Raw genomic sequence first — 19,572 nt, forward strand, 5'->3', positions numbered from 1 at the left:
TTGTGCCATTTCGGGGTGCAGGAGGCGGGGGAACCCCAACGCATCATCACACAGGCCCTGGGGGTGGGGAAGGGACACGGGCCCGTCCCCTCTCGGGCCCCAAGCCAGTCCAGCCAGAAGGCAGTGCCCTGCCCCGTGCGGCGAGGGACGGACGCACGGGGAAGGGCAGTGGCACAGGAGCCCACACCCCGCACTAAGGGCAGCTGTGGCAGTGGGCCGGAGGGCCGTGGGCTCCAGAGACTGGGCGCTGGTGTCCGCCAGGCCACGGCACGCAGGCAGCCCAACAGGGGGGTGTGGGGCAGAGGGAGGCAGGAGGTGCAGGGGCATATCCCTGTGGGGGTGTGGGGCAGAGGGAGGCAGGAGGTGCAGGGGCATATCCCTGTGGGGGTGTGGGGCAGAGGGAGGCAGGAGGTGCAGGGGCATATCCCTGTGGGGGTGTGGGGCAGAGGGAGGCAGGGGCAGGGGCATATCCCTGTGGGGGTGTGGGGCAGAGGGAGGCAGGGGCAGGAGCATGTCCCTGTGGGGGTGTGGGGCAGAGGGAGGCAGGAGGTGCAGGGGCATATCCCTGTGGGGGTGTGGGGCAGAGGGAGGCAGGGGCAGGGGCATGTCCCTGTGGGGGTGTGGGGCAGAGGGAGGTAGGAGGTGCAGGGGCATATCCCTGTGGGGGTGTGGGGCAGAGGGAGGCAGGGGGTGCAGGGGCATATCCCTGTGGGGGTGTGGGGCAGAGAGAGGCAGGAGGTGCAGGGGCATGTCCCTGTGGGAGTGTGAGGCAGAGGGAGGCAGGGGCAGGGGCATGTCCCTGTGGGGGTGTGGGGCAGAGGGAGGCAGGAGGTGCAGGGGCATATCCCTGTGGGGGTGTGGGGCAGAGGGAGGCAGGAGGTGCAGGGGCATATCCCTGTGGGGGTGTGGGGCAGAGGGAGGCAGGAGGTGCAGGGGCATGTCCCTGTGGGGGTGTGGGGCAGAGGGAGGCAGGAGGTGCAGGGGCATGTCCCTGTGGGGGTGTGGGGCAGAGGGAGGCAGGGGGTGCAGGGGCATATCCCTGTGGGGGTGTGGGGCAGAGGGAGGCAGGGGCAGGGGCATGTCCCTGTGGGGGTGTGGGGCAGAGGGAGGCAGGAGGTGCAGGGGCATATCCCTGTGGGGGTGTGGGGCAGAGGGAGGCAGGGGGTGCAGGGGCATATCCCTGTGGGGGTGTGGGGCAGAGGGAGGCAGGAGGTGCAGGGGCATATCCCTGTGGGGGTGTGGGGCAGAGGGAGGCAGGAGGGGCAGGGGCATGTCCCTGTGGGGGTGTGGGGCAGAGGGAGGCAGGAGGTGCAGGGGCATATCCCTGTGGGGGTGTGGGGCAGAGGGAGGCAGGAGGTGCAGGGGCATGTCCCTGTGGGGGTGTGGGGCAGAGGGAGGCAGGAGGTGCAGGGGCATGTCCCTGTGGGGGTGTGGGGCAGAGGGAGGCAGGAGGTGCAGGGGCATGTCCCTGTGGGGGTGTGGGGCAGAGGGAGGCAGGAGGTGCAGGGGCATGTCCCTGTGGGGGTGTGGGGCAGAGGGAGGCAGGGGCAGGGGCATGTCCCTGTGGGGCGGGGGGCAGAGGGAGGCAGGGGCAGGTCCGTGTGGGGCGGGGGGCAGAGGGAGGCAGGGGCAGGTCCGTGTGGGGCGGGGGGCAGAGGGAGGCAGGCGCAGGTCCGTGTGGGGCGGGGGGCAGAGGGAGGCAGGGGCAGGTCCGTGTGGGGCGGGGGGCAGAGGGAGGCAGGGGCAGGTCCGTGTGGGGTGTGGGGCAGAGGGAGGCAGGGGCAGGGGCATGTCCCTGTGGGGGTGTGGGGCAGAGGGAGGCAGGGGCAGGGGCATATCCCTGTGGGGGTGTGGGGCAGAGGGAGGCAGGGGCAGGTCCGTGTGGGGCGGGGGGCAGAGGGAGGCAGGGGCAGGTCCGTGTGGGGTGTGGGGCAGAGGGAGGCAGGCGCAGGTCCGTGTGGGGCGGGGGGCAGAGGGAGGCAGGGGCAGGTCCGTGTGGGGCGGGGGGCAGAGGGAGGCAGGGGCAGGTCCGTGTGGGGCGGGGGGCAGAGGGAGGCAGGGGCAGGTCCGTGTGGGGCGGGGGGCAGAGGGAGGCAGGGGCAGGTCCGTGTGGGGCGGGGGGCAGAGGGAGGCAGGCGCAGGTCCGTGTGGGGCGGGGGGCAGAGGGAGGCAGGGGCAGGTCCGTGTGGGGCGGGGGGCAGAGGGAGGCAGGGGCAGGGGCAGGTCCGTGTGGGGCGGGGGGCAGAGGGAGGCAGGGGCAGGTCCGTGTGGGGCGGGGGGCAGAGGGAGGCAGGCGCAGGTCCGTGTGGGGCGGGGGGCAGAGGGAGGCAGGCGCAGGTCCGTGTGGGGCGGGGGGGATAGGAAAAGGGGCAGCCAGGAAGCAGGAGGGACCTGCTGGCTGCTGGGGCTGGGACATTCCTGCGGGATCAGGAGCCGGGAGCCGCATTCCTGCGGGTCTGGCCTGGCCCAGGCTGAAGGGCTGATAAGGGGCTGTCACTGAGGCGGGTGGGACCGGCCAGTAGCCAGACGGGCCCCCACCCCGACCCCCTGCGCCCCCGGGGGCAGCGCAGCAGGGCCTGTGGCCGGCGGGGGGGAGGGAGTCACATTGTGAGAAGGCAGAGAAAGTGCCCCCCCTCCCCCGCTGGCTCTGGGGCAGGCAGGGCTCCGGTGGGGCAGGTATCCCCTCTCCCCCCTCCCCCGCTGGGTCTGGGGCAGGCAGGGCTCCGGTGGGGCAGGTATCCCCTCTCCCCCCCCCCCTGCTGGCTCTGGGGCAGGCAGGGCTCCGGTGGGGCAGGTATCCCCTCTCCCCCCCCGCTGGCTCTGGGGCAGGCAGGGCTCCGGTGGGGGCAGGTATCCCCTCTCCCCCCCCGCTGGCTCTGGGGCAGGCAGGGCTCCGGTGGGGGCAGGTATCCCCTCTCCCCCCCCCCGCTGGCTCTGGGGCAGGCAGGGCTCCGGTGGGGCAGGCGCAGGCAGCTGCGTGTGATGGTGTCAGAATCGCCCTGGGCTCAGCCAGGGCTCGGCCCCAGGGCCCCCTCTGCGACCCTCACGGTCCATGGGGGAGCCCTCCCCCCGGCGCTAGGCCCCCAGGGCCCCCTCTGCGACCCTCACGGTCCATGGGGGAGCCCTCCCCCCGGCGCTAGGCCCCCAGGGCCCCCTCTGCGACCCTCACGGTCCATGGGGGAGCCCTGCCCCCGGCGCTAGGCCCCCAGGGCCCCCTCTGCGACCCTCACGGTCCATGGGGGAGCCCTGCCCCCGGCGCTAGGCCCCCAGGGCCCCCTCTGCGACCCTCACGGTCCATGGGGGAGCCCTCCCCCCGGCGCTAGGCCCCCAGGGCCCCCTCTGTGACCCTCACGGTCCATGGGGGAGCCCTCCCCCCGGCGCTAGGCCCCCAGGGCCCCCTCTGCGACCCTCACGGTCCATGGGGGAGCCCTGCCCCCGGCGCTAGGCCCCCAGGGCCCCCTCTGTGACCCTCACGGTCCATGGGGGAGCCCTGCCCCCGGCGCTAGGCCCCCAGGGCCCCCTCTGTGACCCTCACGGTCCATGGGGGAGCCCTCCCCCCGGCGCTAGGCCCCCAGGGCCCGCGTGCTCTGACCTAGGCCCACGTCCCTCGGGGGCCCCAGGGCAGGGCCCGCTACTCACGGCGCGAGGCCGGACCTGCCTTTGCCTCAGGTGGGCTCTGCCGCTCCGAGAGCCGCCGTCCGTCCGTCCGTCCGTCACACGCGCGCCGTGCGTCCGTCCCACCCAGCGCCTGGCCAGCCCATCTTCCCGCGCCCAGGCCCCGGCACTCAGAGACCGAGTGTCACAAACGCCTGCAGCTGCCGTCCCAAAAATACCCCGCGCTGACAGGCGGGGCCGACCGGGCCGGGCAGGGGAGCTATCTATAGCACGGCTCTCACCACTGCGCAGCACCCCCGCCACCTCCTGCTCAGGGCCCCCAGCGGCGCGCCGGCCAGCAGGAGCAGGCACGTGGGGCGCACGGAACCCCAGGCTGCAGAGGGCGGGATGGGGCGGAGGGACGCGGGGTACAGGGGACCCCAGGCTGCAGAGGGCGGGATGGGGCGGAGGGACGCAGGGCACAGGGGACCCCAGGCTGCAGAGGGGAGGAGGGGGCGGAGGGACGCGGGGCACAGGGGACCCCAGGCTGCAGAGGGGGGGAGGGGGCGGAGGGACGCGGGGCACAGGGGACCCCAGGCTGCAGAGGGCGGGATGGGGCGGAGGGACGCGGGGCACAGGGGACCCCAGGCTGCAGAGGGGGGGATGGGGCGGAGGGACGCGGGGCACAGAGGACCCCAGGCTGCAGAGGGGGGGATGGGGCGGAGGGACGCGGGGCACAGGGGACCCCAGGCTGCAGAGGGGGGGATGGGGCGGAGGGACGCAGGGCACAGAGGACCCCAGGCTGCAGAGGGCGGGATGGGGCGGAGGGACGCGGGGCACAGGGGACCCCGGGCTGCAGAGGGGGGGATGGGGCGGAGGGACGCGGGGCACAGAGGACCCCAGGCTGCAGAGGGCGGGATGGGGCGGAGGGACGCGGGGCACAGGGGACCCCAGGCTGCAGAGGGCGGGATGGGGCGGAGGGACGCGGGGCACAGGGGACCCCAGGCTGCAGAGGGCGGGATGGGGCGGAGGGACGCGGGGCACAGGGGACCCCAGGCTGCAGAGGGCGGGATGGGGCGGAGGGACGCGGGGCACAGGGGACCCCAGGCTGCAGAGGGCGGGAGGGGGCGGAGGGACGCAGGGCACAGGGGACCCCAGGCTGCAGAGGGGGGGATGGGGCGGAGGGACGCAGGGCACAGGGGACCCCAGGCTGCAGAGGGCGGGATGGGGCGGAGGGACGCGGGGCACAGGGGACCCCAGGCTGCAGAGGGGAGGAGGGGGCGGAGGGACGCGGGGCACAGGGGACCCCAGGCTGCAGAGGGGGGGAGGGGGCGGAGGGACGCGGGGCACAGGGGACCCCAGGCTGCAGAGGGGGGGATGGGGCGGAGGGACGTGAGGCACAGGGGACCCCAGGCTGCAGAGGGCGGGATGGGGCGGAGGGACGCGGGGCACAGGGGACCCCAGGCTGCAGAGGGGGGGATGGGGGGGATGGGGCGGAGGGACGCGGGGCACAGGGGACCCCAGGCTGCAGAGGGGGGGAGGGGGCGGAGGGACGCGGGGCACAGGGGACCCCAGGCTGCAGAGGGCGGGATGGGGCGGAGGGACGCGGGGCACAGGGGACCCCAGGCTGCAGAGGGCGGGATGGGGCGGAGGGACGCGGGGCACAGGGGACCCCAGGCTGCAGAGGGCGGGAGGGGGCGGAGGGACGCAGGGCACAGGGGACCCCAGGCTGCAGAGGGGGGGATGGGGCGGAGGGACGCAGGGCACAGGGGACCCCAGGCTGCAGAGGGCGGGATGGGGCGGAGGGACGCGGGGCACAGGGGACCCCAGGCTGCAGAGGGGAGGAGGGGGCGGAGGGACGCGGGGCACAGGGGACCCCAGGCTGCAGAGGGCGGGAGGGGGCAGAGGGACGCGGGGCACAGGGGACCCCAGGCTGCAGAGGGGGGGATGGGGCGGAGGGACGTGAGGCACAGGGGACCCCAGGCTGCAGAGGGCGGGATGGGGCGGAGGGACGCGGGGCACAGGGGACCCCAGGCTGCAGAGGGGGGGATGGGGCGGAGGGACGCGGGGCACAGGGGACCCCAGGCTGCAGAGGGCGGGATGGGGCGGAGGGACGCGGGGCACAGGGGACCCCAGGCTGCAGAGGGGGGGATGGGGCGGAGGGACGCGGGGCACAGGGGACCCCAGGCTGCAGAGGGGGGGAGGGGGCGGAGGGACGCGGGGCACAGGGGACCCCAGGCTGCAGAGGGCGGGATGGGGCGGAGGGACGCGGGGCACAGGGGATCCCAGGCTGCAGAGGGCGGGATGGGGCGGAGGGACGCGGGGCACAGGGGACCCCAGGCTGCAGAGGGGGGGAGGGGGCGGAGGGACGCGGGGCACAGGGGACCCCAGGCTGCAGAGGGCAGGATGTGCAGAAGGAAGCAGGAATCTTTTCAGTAACAAGTGAAACTGCACTGTGGCCGCAGTGAGCAGGGAAAGTGGGAAGCAGGGGGCGGGGGCTGGGGAGGGGGAGCAAGGGGGGCGGTGGCTCGGGGCTGGGGGAGAGCAAGGGGGGCGGTGGCTGGGAGAGAGCAAGGGGGGCGGTGGCTCGGGGCTGGGGGAGAGCAAGGGGGGCGGTGGCTGGGAGAGAGCAAGGGGGGCGGTGGCTCGGGGCCGGGGGAGAGCAAGGGGGGCGGTGGCTCGGGGCCGGGGGAGAGCAGGGGGGGGCGGTGGCTCGGGGCCGGGGGAGAGCAGGGGGGGCTGTGGCTCGGGGCCGGGGAAGAGCAGGGGGGGCGGTGGCTCGGGGCCGGGGGAGAGCAAGGGGGGGCAGGGGCTCGGGGCTGGGGGAGAGCAGGGGGGGCGGTGGCTCGGGGCCGGGGGAGAGCAGGGGGGGCTGTGGCTCGGGGCCGGGGGAGAGCAGGGGGGGCGGTGGCTCGGGGCTGGGGGAGAGCAAGGGGGGGCAGGGGCTCGGGGCTGGGGGAGAGCAGGGGGGGCGGTGGCTCGGGGCTGGGGGAGAGCAAGGGGGGGCGGTGGCTCGGGGCCGGGGGAGAGCAAGGGGGGGCGGTGGCTGGGAGAGAGCAAGGGGGGGCGGTGGCTCGGGGCCGGGGGAGAGCAAGGGGGGGGGCGGTGGCTCGGGGCTGGGGGAGAGCAGGGGGGTGGTGGCTCGGGGCTGGGGGGGAAGGGCCGGCAGGGGCTAAGTCACTGGTGCGGCCGGCAGCCTTGGTTTACCCGGGGGGGAAGCTGGCAAGGGAGCCATTACCAGACAGTGCCGGCAGGGGAGCAGCAGGGACGCGTGTGGGGTCCGCCCCACGGCCCCACCTGAGGGCTCCCAGCCCGAGATCCTGGCCCCTGGAGACGGCACAGGAGCAGTTTAACTAAACTAAGCAGAACTCCCGCCGGGGTCCTCGGCCTGGCCCAGCATCAAGCCGCAGTCCCGGGCCAGCCTGGCTTAGCAACGCCCCCAGGTTCCGGCACCCGGTAGAGCCTGGCACTGCCCCCTGCCCCGCCCAGCCCTGTCCCCTGCTGGACTGTGAGCGTGGAGCCCCCTGCTCTCCGCTCCGGGCTGCCCCCCCTTGCCTTGGGCTCCGGGCCCCAGGCCGTCCCATGTGGCTACAGCTCCTACGGCAGGAGACAGGGCTGGGCTGGTGTGACGGGCCGGGCCGTGGCTGGGCACAGCTGAGGGCGTCCGCTCAGGGCGAATTGCTCGAATCCGGGGCTACTTACAGCCCCCCGACTGGTGACCTCTCCAAACAGGCCACAAACCAGTCTCACAGAGCGCTTCAGCAGCCTGCCTGAAGCCTCCCGAGCAAAACCCCTCCGACACCCCAGCAATATCCGTGCCCCAGATGGCCCCGGGCCTATACACAGGTGGGGGGTCCTAGCACCCAATCCCACCTACCCCGAACAAGTCCTGTCCGGTCCCAAGAAACCAGCCACAGATCCCTGGTCAATTTCCCCTCTGGACCTTACCCACAAATCACGCTGGGCCAATCCTTTAGAATCTATATCTAAAGGTTTATTATCACAAGAAAGAAAAGCCTGAGAGTAAGGTTATTAAAGTACAGTACGTTACATGCACCGAATCTCCCAGTCCTCGATGCAGGCTCTAGCAGAGATGTTGCAGCTGCTGGTTTAAAAGTTCTTATTGCACATCCTACGATCAGGATGGGTTCACAGGTCTTCCGGGCTCTTCGATCCCTGCAATGCTGCCTCTGGGATGAAGTGCTGAGCTGAGAACAAAATGGCATCGACCACATGGCCTCTTTATACCTCCTTCCTGGCCTCTTCTTGTATGCAGCAAGTCACCTGGTCAGAGGCCAATCTCTATGTTCCCTGCTGGCTGCCCTCAGGTGACAAATCCCATTCTTTGGGTGTGTCCATAGCCCATTGAGAGCCATTGTCCCACAGGGCTTTGCTACTCAGCCTGTCCATAGCCATGCTTAACCACATTCACAGAAATATTCAGCTTCCACACAGATTACAGATTCCTACCTACACACATAGACATTATACACTCACATAAATAGCGCACATAAGATCAACAAACAATAATCTCCCATTCAATACCCCACGTGGCTCCCTTTCATACAGATTTCTGGGGCCAACACCCCCACCTAGGGGTGCAGCAGCGATCTGGCTGCTTCCCTCCAATTCGGTAATGTGACACCCCCAACGCAAAATTGATGCAGGAAGTGATGCCAGTAACATCACTGAGGGCATCACAGGCCTCCCCAACCAAAATGGTGGCGTGCCTCAGTTTCTCTTCTCACACAGGACCTTCTGGCTGGAACCCTTTTTGTCCTGTAAGAAGTTCCAAGACCTGTTACAAGTGTTAACCACGAAATAGCAACATCACAATGTCCCCTTACATACCGTCTGTCGTTTGGTACATCTCCAGACAGATTACATGGTATTTTCATAGGATCATGCACACTGTATACCGTTACAATTCTCTGCAACAATAATACATTGGTTACAGGAATTAACATCAGTAACAAGAACAATCCTATACCAGGTGTAATACTGAAATTCTCCCTCAGGCCCCTTCTCTGGCCCCACACCATTGCAGTTTTGGCCCTTCAGGTTTAAACTGCAAATCTTCTTGGCCAAAGCAAGTCCTGCCCCTCCCCCTTGTCCTCTGGGCTCCAGGCCTGAAACCTCTGGCCTGACCAAGACAAAGGGCTGGCTGGGTGTGACTCCCTGGCTCACAATGGCCCTGGAATTCTCCCCCTTCCCCCACTCAGTGGGGTAACAGCAGTGAGCTGTAGACTCCCAAGTCTCTCCTCTGTCCCTCTCTAAACTCTGTTTCCACATGGAACCAGATATCAACCTCCCTGATAGACTATGAGTGTCCACCGTGTCCAGAGATGGGAGCGTAACTGCCATCTCCTGCATCCCAGGGAGAGTGACCACACAGCTGTTCTGCTCTGCATACTTAGCTACCCAGCCCTTCTCCTGAATCTGAGACACTAACTTCCCACTCTCCTCACTCACCTGGGAACAATCCTGTCCCACACACACTGACTTCCCAGCAAGCTGGTCACCCACAGTCACTGGGTTAGCAGCCTGCTCCAGTTCTCTGGCTGTTCCTGCCTCCTCTGGAACAACCCTCAGTCCCTCCGAGACCTCCCCAACACCATCCACACCGGGTTTCCCTAAACCCAAGTCAGTGGAGTCACTGCCAACAGACAAGTTCTGTCCATCAGGCACTGCAACAAGGGCCTCACACAAGAAGCTGCTGCCTTTTACAGGCAGAGCTTTCTCCTGAATGCCTTCTCCCAGCAAGGCCCTGTCACCTCCCTCAGTCACAGCAAACTGCTTGCTCCAAGCACTGCCAGGACTCTCCTCCCTATGAGCTTCCTTAAGCAGCAGTTCACCCTTCCCTGGCTCTGCAGTAGCCTTGCCCTGCTGAGCCACAACCAACTCCTCCTGCAATTCCCTTACTCCCCGAGTCATCTCTGGCCCCTCAGGTGGATTCACAGACAATCCCCTCTCAGGCACATAGACAGACCCACAAGAGACAGGGTCAGAAGCACCTTCACTCCCTGTGCAACTCTCTAGATGGCTGTAAACGTCCACACCATCATTAGGCACCAGAGTTAACACGCCCTCATTCTCTCCTTGTGCCCGGGCTAAGGGGTCTCCCTGCTCCCACAGAGTTGCTCCCCCCTCTGCCAGCAACACAGCAGCATCAGGCACAATATCAGGGTCACCACTGTCTGGTCTCTGGGGTTCTGGTAAAACACTGACTGACTCTACCTGAGTCACCTCATCCCTCTCCCCAGCAGACACAAACCTTGGGCCACCCCCTTCCTGGGCCTTAGCCATATCCAGACCCAACTCTGGGACAACCACACTGCTCTCAGCCTTCACAGGCTGTGGGGCACCTTCCTCAGACACAGGAAGAAACTCTTCCCCACACACAGCCAGACAACCAGAGACAGCTTCTCCCTTGTCCCAACACCCCTGGCTAATCTCAGTCATACAGCTAGCCACTGGGACAGCTTCCTTTACTGCCCCACTGCTACTTCCACCAGCCAAATTGCCAGCTTGCACACACTGTGCTTCTTCACACAACTCAATTTCAGCTTGTGCAGGTTCAATTCCACAAACCTCACCAGCCACCAACTCCTCAACTAAAACTTCACTCTGGCCAGCCACTCCAGGCTGCCCCAGAGAAACATTTCCCTGACTTCTGGGCTCTTCCTGCCCTGGTTCTGATTCCAGCCTCACCTCTGAGGCATCAGACGGGCCCTGACTCACAGGCTCACTGCCCCCCTGCACAGACACACAGCCATCTGCCACAGGCACACATGTAGAGACACTTTCCCCTTGGTTACAGGGAGACTGACCAGCCCCAGGAAACTTTTCATACCCACATGCACCCCCTTCCCAAACCTCCCTGCTAGCTACAGGTAACACAAAAGGTTTGCATTCACACATGCTTTGGGGTTGGGTCATCACATCAGCTGGGCACAATACGTCTGCCATATCATAAGAACACCGCATACCCACAGAGTTATACATTGAACCTTCAGGAGGATACAGTCTCTCTTGTTCTTTTAGTCTCTTAAGCGGGAGGTCAAGTCTAGCATTTTCCTCCTTGGCCAGGGCCATCTTCTTTGCATGCTCTGCCCTTCTCTCTGCATGTTCTGCTTTTCTCATCTCAAGTTCCCGATCCAGCTCCTTCTGTCTCTTAGCAATTTCTTCATCTGCCTTCCGCCTTCTTTCAGCAGCTTCCTTGGCTTGCTTCTGCTCCTTTTCATCCACATCTCTGGTTAATAACAGCACTACCAGATCTAGTTTAGAGGCCCTTTTCCTAAAGGCAATGCCTCTCCCCAAGCACAAATCCTTCAGAGCACTTTTGCTCAGACTCTCATATAATCCCGGGATCATCGCAGCGACTCTTTAATCAACCAAACTCTCAACACCAAAAATCAAATTCAGACAGCGTGGGGTCCTGATCCCAAAGCTCAATTGACCAAGATCTGTGGATCCTGCCGACTACGCCACTGTGACAGACCGGGCCGTGTCTGGGCACAGCTGAGGGCGTCCGCTCAGGGCGAATTGCTCGAATCCGGGGCTCCTTACAGTCCCCCTGACTGGCGACCTCTCCAAACAGGCCACAAACCAGTCCCACAGAGCGCTTCAGCAGCCTGCCTGAAGCCTCCCGAGCAAAACCCCTCCGACACCCCAGCAATATCCGTGCCCCAGATGGCCCCGGGCCTATACACAGGTGGGGGGTCCTAGCACCCAATCCCACCTACCCCGAACAAGTTCTGTCCGGTTCCAAGAAACCAGCCACAGATCCCTGGTCAATTTCCCCTCTGGACCTTACCCACAAATCACGCTGGGCCAATCCTTTAGAATCTATATCTAAAGGTTTATTATTACAAGAAAGAAAAGCATGAGAGTAAGGTTATTAAAGTACAGTACGTTACATGCACCGAATCTCCCAGTCCTCGATGCAGGCTCTAGCAGAGATGTTGCAGCTGCTGGTTTAAAAGTTCTTATTGCACATCCTACGATCAGGATGGGTTCACAGGTCTTCCGGGCTCTTCGATCCCTGCAGTGCTGCCTCTGGGATGAAGTGCTGAGCTGAGAACAAAATGGCATCGACCACATGGCCTCTTTATACCTCCTTCCTGGCCTCTTCTTGTATGCAGCAAGTCACCTGGTCAGAGGCCAACCTCTATGTTCCCTGCTGGCTGCCCTCATTGACAAACCCCATTCTTTGGGTGTGTCCATAGCCTATTGAGAGCCATTGTTCCACAGGGCTTTGCTACTCAGCCTGTCCATAGCCATGCTTAACCACATTCACAGAAATATTCAGCTTCCACACAGATTACAGATTCCTACCTACACACACAGACATTATACACTCACATAAATAGCGCACATAAGATCAACAAACAACAAGCTCCCATTCAATACCCCACATGGCTCCCTTTCATACAGATTTCTGGGGCCAACACCCCCACCTAGGGGTGCAGCAGCGATCTGGCTGCTTCCCTCCAATTCGGTAATGTGACAGCTGGGCTGGGCCTGGGGGGGGGGGGGGGGGCGGCAGGCAGGGCCTGGGGGGCGGCAGGCAGGGCCTGCGGGGGGGGCGGCAGGCAGGGGCAGTGCCAGGTTCTACCGGGTGCCAGAACTTGGGGGTGTTGCTAAGCCAGGCTGGGCTGGGCCTGGGGGCCTTTCCCTGCAGCCACATGGGACGGCCTGGGGCCCGGAGCCCAAGGCAAGGGGGGGGGGGGTGACGTAGTGGGGGTGCTTGCTGGTATGTGGTGACCCCTGCTGTCTGGAGCAAGACCCAGCAGGGAAAACCTCACTAGTCCAAGGTGATGCCAAACCTTTTGAACCAGATAAACCCCATGGAGAGGAACAAAGGAAGGTGGATGCTGCCCTGGCTGGGGAGCAGGGCTGGAAGAGAGTTAGTTAGTGGCTGTCTGGGAGCATGAGGACACAGCCTAGGGAAAGGGGCTGGAGTTTAGGGGCCCAGTCTCCCCCATCTCAAGGGGGCCTGAGGCATCCTAGCCCAGCTCTGTGACCAGATTCCATCTGTGCTGTGCTGTATCCTGGAGAGGCAATAAACTTCCTCTATTCCACCGGCTGGTGCAGTCTGTTTGTGCCATTTCGGGGTGCAGGAGACACGGGACCCCCAACGCGCCATCACAGGGGGCAGCCCCACGCTCACAGTCCAGCAGGGGGCAGTGCCCTAGGGCCAGCCCGGGCTGGGAGAAGGCTCCCACTGCCAGCAGCCAGCCAAAGGGCGCTCGAGCTGGGCACAGAAAGCCTGGCCTCAGGGCAGCCAGGACGACAGCTGGTGCCCGGATGAATCTGCTGGTCGTTACGGTGCCCAGGGCTCTCGGTCCTTCCTACCAAGCCCGTAGCCTGGCAGCGCTGTCCCAGCGTGGAACCCGCCTGCCCAGACTGGCCCCTGCCCCACCCCCAGGGCGTGGCCGGCTGGGCTCCAGGGACGGAGAATGAGCGAGGCGGGGAGGGGGGGGCAGCCGATGGAGGTGGTGGGCCTGGCTGCCTAGGGGTTACGCTACGGTGACAGCGCGTCGGGGACCCCCGACCCAGCCAGACTCCGCCAGCCAGTAGAGTACAAATGGGTTCATTGCATCTCCAAGACCCAGCCCAGCCAAGGCTCCGTGTAGGCATAGGACAGGCCGTCAGCCCTAGTGCCCTTGGGGGGAGGGGACACACACACACACACACACACACACACACACACACAGCCCTGGCTCGCACCGGATCTGGGATCTACCCCGCTGCGGCTCTGCATGTAAAGTGTATTAGGAGCCAGGCAGCCCGGCTCACTTCCGGCTCATGCCAGATCCGGGAACTCAGCCCCTCCCCTCGACAGCCAGTGCGCTCTGGCCCCTCCCAAGGAGACCCCTGCTGCTGTATCAGAGGGAGCAGCGCAGGACAGCTGATGGGGGCTGGTTTCTAAACTGGCTCCCCTCACAGACCAGCTCCAGCCTGGCACCCCGCGCTGCCGCCTCTGGTACGGAGGCAGGTTCTCCTCGGGAGGGGCCGGAGCGCACTGGCAGCCGGCCCCACCCCCGGGAACAGTCGAGTGCCCGCTAAGAATTCACGCGGTTAAACGACTGTTCCGTGAACTGACGCGTCACATCCCTGCCTGGCGCACTCTGCAGCCACAGAAAACGGAACCGTCTCCCGGCCACCGCCAGGGGCAGGGGCAGGATAACTGTCCAAGTGGCTCGGGACCGTCGCAGGGGACTGGCTGACGCTCCCCTCGGGCCTGGAGAGCCCAGGCAGGTGCGGGCAGGGGCTCCTCACTGAATCCTGCAGCTCCTAACGTGGCTCAGCATGAGAACAGCGACGATCCCAACGCCAGACGCAGCCCGAGCGTGAAAGTGCATAAATGGGCTGAAAAGAGCCCCCCCGACACTCGCACCTCTCCAAACGCTCCCCCCGGCCAAGCCCAAGGGCAGAGCATCTGCCCCCCCGCCCGGCCGCAGGGCTGTCGCTCACCAGCACTTGGCACAGGTGGGCAGCTCCCTGCTCCTGGCAGTATCTTCTCCATCACCAGGGGCACCTTGGCCTCCCCAGACTGGGCTCCGCACCCCAGGCCCCCCCAGCCTTGTGCCCCGCGCCAGGGCACATGACCTCCCCTGCCCGGGGCTGCGTCCCCCTGCACTTGCTGTCCTTGCATTCCAGATGTCAGGCTGTTCCCGGGGCCCAGAGATAATATTCATGGCTAGCAGACGTTTGCGTCAGTGTCAGATACGTCTCAATGCCACCGCGCCCAGGCTCAGCCAGCGAGCGGCACTGGCTGGGCAGACAGACCCACGGCTGAGACCTGCACACACCAGAGCCATGCAGCTGCTGCACCTGCTGCTGGCCTTGCTGGCTCCGGTCTCTGCTGCCGCCTGCCAGGGCGCTGAGCTCGACAGGCAGCTCATCCTGGCCAAGCTCCGGGCCCAGGTCCTGGAGTATCTGAGGCCCAGCCGCCCCTGGAGCAGGGCCCAGACGGAGCCCAGGAGGGTGCAGAGGAGGCACGTTGCAGGTACCCAGGCCCTGCACCACCAGGAGAGAGAGGACACCTCCCAGGTCATCCTGTTTCCCACTACGGGTGAGAGCTGGATTGTGGGGAGCAGGGGGCCAGGCTGGGGGAGAGCCATGGGGCTGGAGCAAAGGGAAGGAGAGCAGCAGGGGCTGGATCTGCCGGCGGGCAGGGGAACGGGGGGGGGGGGCGGTTTGCTGCGGTTGCCCTGTGGCTGGGGGGTTACTGGGCACATGCCCCAGCAGGGGCCAGTCTGTGGGTGGGGCAGGGGGCAGGCCAGGCCGAGTCTCTAGGGCCAGTCTCCCCGTGTTCTGGGCCAGAGCCCAGAGCACGCAGACCCGCAGCTCAGAGCTGTGTTTGGAGGCAGCCAGGCCTGGGGCCTCTTTGGTCCCGGGCAGAGTGGGGGCGACCGAGCTGTGCAGGGAGCAAACCCTACCCCCAGCCCTACTGGATCCCCAAGGGTGCAGGGCTGAGCAGCTGCTCCGGTACGCAAGGAGCCAGGCCTCCCCTCGGCCGGGCACGGCTGGGACAGGGCGCCCAGGCACCAGGCGTTGGGTGGGACGAGGCCACCGGGCAGCCCCAAGCGCAGGGGGACAGCTCTCCCAGCCCCACACAACTTTGCTGGAGCCCTGCAGGGTCCTGCTAGCACAACTCTGCCCCCTCCGTTCTGCCAGCCCCCCCTCCCCCGCCTGCTTCTGCCAGGCCCCGGCTCCGCACCGCTGGTGTCCCTCCACCCTGGCCCCAGGCCCTGCTGAGCCCCTCGGAACCCAGGGGGTTAATTCCTGCCCCACCTTTCTGAGGCAGCTACCACACGGCCCGTCCCTGCGGGCAGGCGGGGGCTGGGCCGGGGGGTCCCGGCTGCTGACCATCTCCCCCGCAGATGTGCCGTGCGAGCCCCCGCAGCTGGCCGCGCCGCCGGAGCAAGAGGGCGCGTTCACCTACCTGTTCCAGCCGTCGGGGCACCTCCGGAGCCGCGTGGTGACGGGCGCCCAGCTCTGGTTCCACACCGGGCCCAGCCCCGCGTCCCCGGGGGACCCCGCGGCCGCCAACCTCTCGGCGGCGGGGCTGGAGGTGCGGATCCTGTCCGGGCAGGGCCAGGTGGCGGCAGCCGGGGCGCTGCGCACGGCCGAGCAGTGGACGGTCCTGCCCTTCGCCGCGCCCCTCCTGCGCCGCTTCTCGCAGAAGCTCCTCGTGCTGCTGGTGCGCTGCCCGCGCTGCCCCTGCGTGGCCGAGCCCGACAAGATGCCGTTTCTCGTGGCCACCACCGAGCCCCGGGGGCCGGACCGGGCCCGCCGCTCCTCCGTGCCCTGGTCCCCCGCCGCCCTCAGCCTGCTGCAGCGCCCCTCGGAGGACGCCGCGGCCCACGCCGGCTGCCACCGGGCCGCCCTCAACATCTCCTTCGAGGAGCTGGGCTGGGACCAGTGGATCGTGCACCCCGCGCAGCTTCGTCTTCCACTACTGCCACGGCCGCTGCGCCCACGGCCACGCGCTCAGCCACGCGCTGGGCTTCCGGCTCTGCTGCGCCGCGCTGCCCAGCACCATGCGCCCCCTCCGCGTGCGCACCACCTCCGACGGCGGCTACTCCTTCAAGTACGAGACCGTGCCCAACATCCTCACGCAGGACTGCGCCTGCATCTAGGGGCGGCGTGCCCGCCCCCGCGCCCCTCCGGCACCCCCGGCCCGCCCCCGCGCCCCTCCGGCACCCCCGGCCCGCCCCCGCGCCCCTCCGGCACCCCCGGCCCGACCCCGGCGCCCCTCCGGCACCCCCGGCCCGCCCCCGCGCCCCTCCGGGGTGAGCCCGGCCCGCCCCCGGCGCCCCTCCGGGCTGCCCCCGGCCCGACCCTCCGGCGCCCCCTCCGCGTGCGCACCACCTCCGACGGCGGCTACTCCTTCAAGTACGAGACCGTGCCCAACATCCTCACGCAGGACTGCGCCTGCATCTAGGGGCGGCGTGCCCGCCCCCGCGCCCCTCCGGCACCCCCGGCCCGCCCCCGCGCCCCTCTGGGGTGAGCCCGGCCCGACCCTCCGGTGCCCCTCCGGGCTGCCCCCGGCCCGCCCCCAGCGCCCCTCCGGGGTGAGCCCGGCCCGACCCTCCGGGGTGAGCCCGGCCCGACCCTCCGGCGCCCCCTCCGGGCTGCCCCCCAGGCCAACCCCCAGCCCCACCCTCCAGTGCTTCCTCCAAGCTGCCCCCCAGGCCAACCCCCGGCCCGACCTTGCAGCACCCCCCCCCCAGGCTGACCCCCAACTCTCGGGCGCCCCCCCCCCAGGCCGACCCCTGGCCCGACCTTCCGGCGCCCCCTCCAGGCTGACCCCCAACTCTTGGGTGCCCCCTCCAGGCCGACCCCTGGTCAGACCACCCACCTCCCTGAGCTGGGCGCTGCTTTCCTGCTGTCCGGGAGCCGGAGGGGTCGCCCCCCAGGGCGAGCAGCGCTGTGCCACAGGCCGGGGCCCAGGGGGCTGAGCGGGCGGTACCAAGGCACTAGCTGCACATGGCCAGGAGCACAGACGCAGCCTCCCCCCAGCCCCATGGACCTGGGCTGCTCACCCCAGGCCTCTCCTGTCCCAGGGAGGTGATGGGCCGGACCGGGTCAGCCTGGGCTGAGCCAGGCCCATAGACCAGCCTCCCGGAGACCCCTGGGCCTTCGTCATCGCACCAACCAGCCAGTGCCATGACGTGCCCCGTGCGGGGGAGCAGCGACCAGACCCGGGGCTCACTTGGTACCTGACACTCGCTGGCTGCTTGAAAATTATTCAGGGCTGGGGGGAGAGTGAATTCTGGGGGGGCTCCCTGTGCAGAGCTAGGGGCCTGACGGGCACTGGAGGGGGGACGGGGGGTGCCTCAGTCCAAGGATGAGGACAGAGCCACTTCTCACCCCCAGGGCTGGCAGGTCTGCGGGTGGGGGTCATTGCACTCCTGATCTGGCTGGTGGGGTCACCCCTCTACACCCCCATCTGCTGGATTCTCTGCAGCCCCCCCCCTGTGTTCCTTGTCCCCCCCCGTGCGCCTTCTCCCTCCCCACCCACTGGATTCTCTGCAGCCCCCCCGTGTGTTCCTTGTCCCCCCCCCCGTGCGCCTTCTCCCTCCCCACCCACTGGATTCTCTGCAGCCCCCCCCCCCCGTGTTCCTTGTCCCCCCCCCCGTGCGCCTTCTCCCTCCCCACCCACTGGATTCTCTGCAGCCCCCCCGTGTGTTCCTTGTCCCCCCCCCGTGCGCCTTCTCCCTCCCCACCCACTGGATTCTCTGCAGCCCCCCCCCGTGTTCCTTGTCCCCCCCCCCGTGCGCCTTCTCCCTCCCCACCCACTGGATTCTCTGCAGCCCCCCCCCCCCGTGTTCCTTGTCCCTCTCCTCCCCATCTGCAGCCCTCCCCGCCCCGTGCACCTTCTCCCTCCCCACCCGCTGGATTCTCTGCAGCCCCCCCCCCCCCGTGTTCCTTGTCTCCCCCCTCCCGTGCGCCTTCTCCCTCCCCACCCACTGGATTCTCTGCAGCCCCCCCGTGTGTTCCTTGTCTCCCCCCTCCCGTGCGCCTTCTCCCTCCCCACCCACTGGATTCTCTGCAGCCCCCCCCGTGTGTTCCTTGTCCCCCCCCCGTGCGCCTTCTCCCTCCCCACCCACTGGATTCTCTGCAGCCCCCCCCCGTGTGTTCCTTGTCCCCCCCCCCGTGCGCCTTCTCCCTCCCCACCCACTGGATTCTCTGCAGCCCCCCCGTGTGTTCCTTGTCTCCCCCCCCGTACGCCTTCTCCCTCCCCACCCACTGGATTCTCTGCAGCCCCCCCCGTGTGTTCCTTGTCTCCCCCCCCCGTGCGCCTTCTCCCTCCCCACCCACTGGATTCTCTGCAGCCCCCCCCCCGTGTGTTCCTTGTCCCCCCCCATGCACCTTCTCCCTCCCCACCCACCTGCTGGATTCTCTGCAGCCCCCCCCCCCCATGTGCTCCTTCCCCCTACCCAGCCAGCAGCTGCTCTAGCCCAAGCAGGGTGGGGCAGGGAAGCATGCTGCACAACCAGCCAAACCTGCTCCAGGGAACAGGCCCTGCCACTGTCCCCCCCCCCCCCCCCAGCTGCTCCGAGAGCCCCGGGCAGGGGAACCGGCGTGAGCCCCCTTCTCTGCCCAGCTTCTCTGGGTTCAGCCGACCGAGCCCTGGGACCACAGGATATTGCTCAGCCTGAGGGCAGCCTTGGCAGTGACCCCACCCCAGGAAGTGACAGGGCTGGGACAAAGGGAACTGGCCCTGGCAGAGCCCGCCCCACAGGCCCCCCTCCCGGCGGCTCACTGCCAGGCCAGCCCAGACTTCAGAGCAAGCGCCAGGCAGGCTGGGCATGCAGCCCCCCCCCCCCACCCAGCAGGAGCTACCTGGGGGGCTCCCAGGGCAAGTGGAACAGACGGAGGCCCCGGGGCCGCAGGCAGGGCTGGACTCTGCCCTCAGCTCCGACCAGGGCCAGCCCTTGCCGCGGCCAGGAGGGCAACAGCGAAATGGAGCCAGCAGTGACCATGGGCCCGTCTTCCCAGCGCTCGGCTCTGCTGCAGCTCATGGCCTGGGCCCCAGGACCCCCTCCCTCGCTCAGAGCCCAGGATCCAAGCCCAGCCAGGCAGGCAGCCCGGACACCCGAGCCTTGGAATGCAGCCATCAGCTTCGGCTCAAGCATCAGCCAGCCAGAGGCAAAGGGAGGGGGAGAGGCTGGGCGAAGGCCCTGCACCCCAGGGTCTGGTCCCTCTGCCCCGGCCCAGCAGGCACCAGGCGCTGGCAGAGCCCCTCCCCCAGCAGTTTGCCCCTGTGTGCGAGCTGGGGGGAGGAGGGGAGGGCTGTGTGCACCCGGCAGCCTGTCCTTGGGGAACTGCGTGCACCCTGCAGTTAGTCTGAGCGTGAGCCGTGGGGGGGCTGTGTGAGAGCCGTGGGGGGGGGGGGACTGCGTGCACCCGGCAGTTAGTCTGAGCGTGAGCCGTGGGGGGGCTGTGTGAGAGCCGTGGGGG

At 67.6% G+C, this 19,572-nt stretch overlaps 2 protein-coding genes across 2 annotated transcripts in view; one reads left to right on the forward strand and one right to left on the reverse strand.

The window, feature by feature from the left end:
• The window catches only part of LOC142823518 (obscurin-like protein 1), a 93,994-nt gene extending 90,217 nt beyond the window's left edge, over positions 1-3,777 (reverse strand). Inside the window, 1 exon segment of the mRNA XM_075914613.1 lies at positions 3,640-3,777. The gene's annotated coding sequence lies outside the window, so the exon portion shown is untranslated.
• Positions 3,778-13,775: 9,998 nt separating this feature from the next.
• INHA (inhibin subunit alpha) lies at positions 13,776-16,379 on the forward strand. Its single transcript, XM_075914616.1, is given in 3 exon segments — positions 13,776-14,674; positions 15,486-16,039; positions 16,041-16,379. Coding segments are annotated over 3 exon segments (1,173 nt in total). The 5' UTR covers positions 13,776-14,259; the 3' UTR covers positions 16,245-16,379.
• The last annotated feature ends 3,193 nt before the right edge of the window (positions 16,380-19,572 follow it).

This window comes from Pelodiscus sinensis, unplaced genomic scaffold (assembly GCF_049634645.1).
Source record: "Pelodiscus sinensis isolate JC-2024 unplaced genomic scaffold, ASM4963464v1 ctg188, whole genome shotgun sequence".
NCBI lineage: Eukaryota > Metazoa > Chordata > Testudines > Trionychidae > Pelodiscus > Pelodiscus sinensis.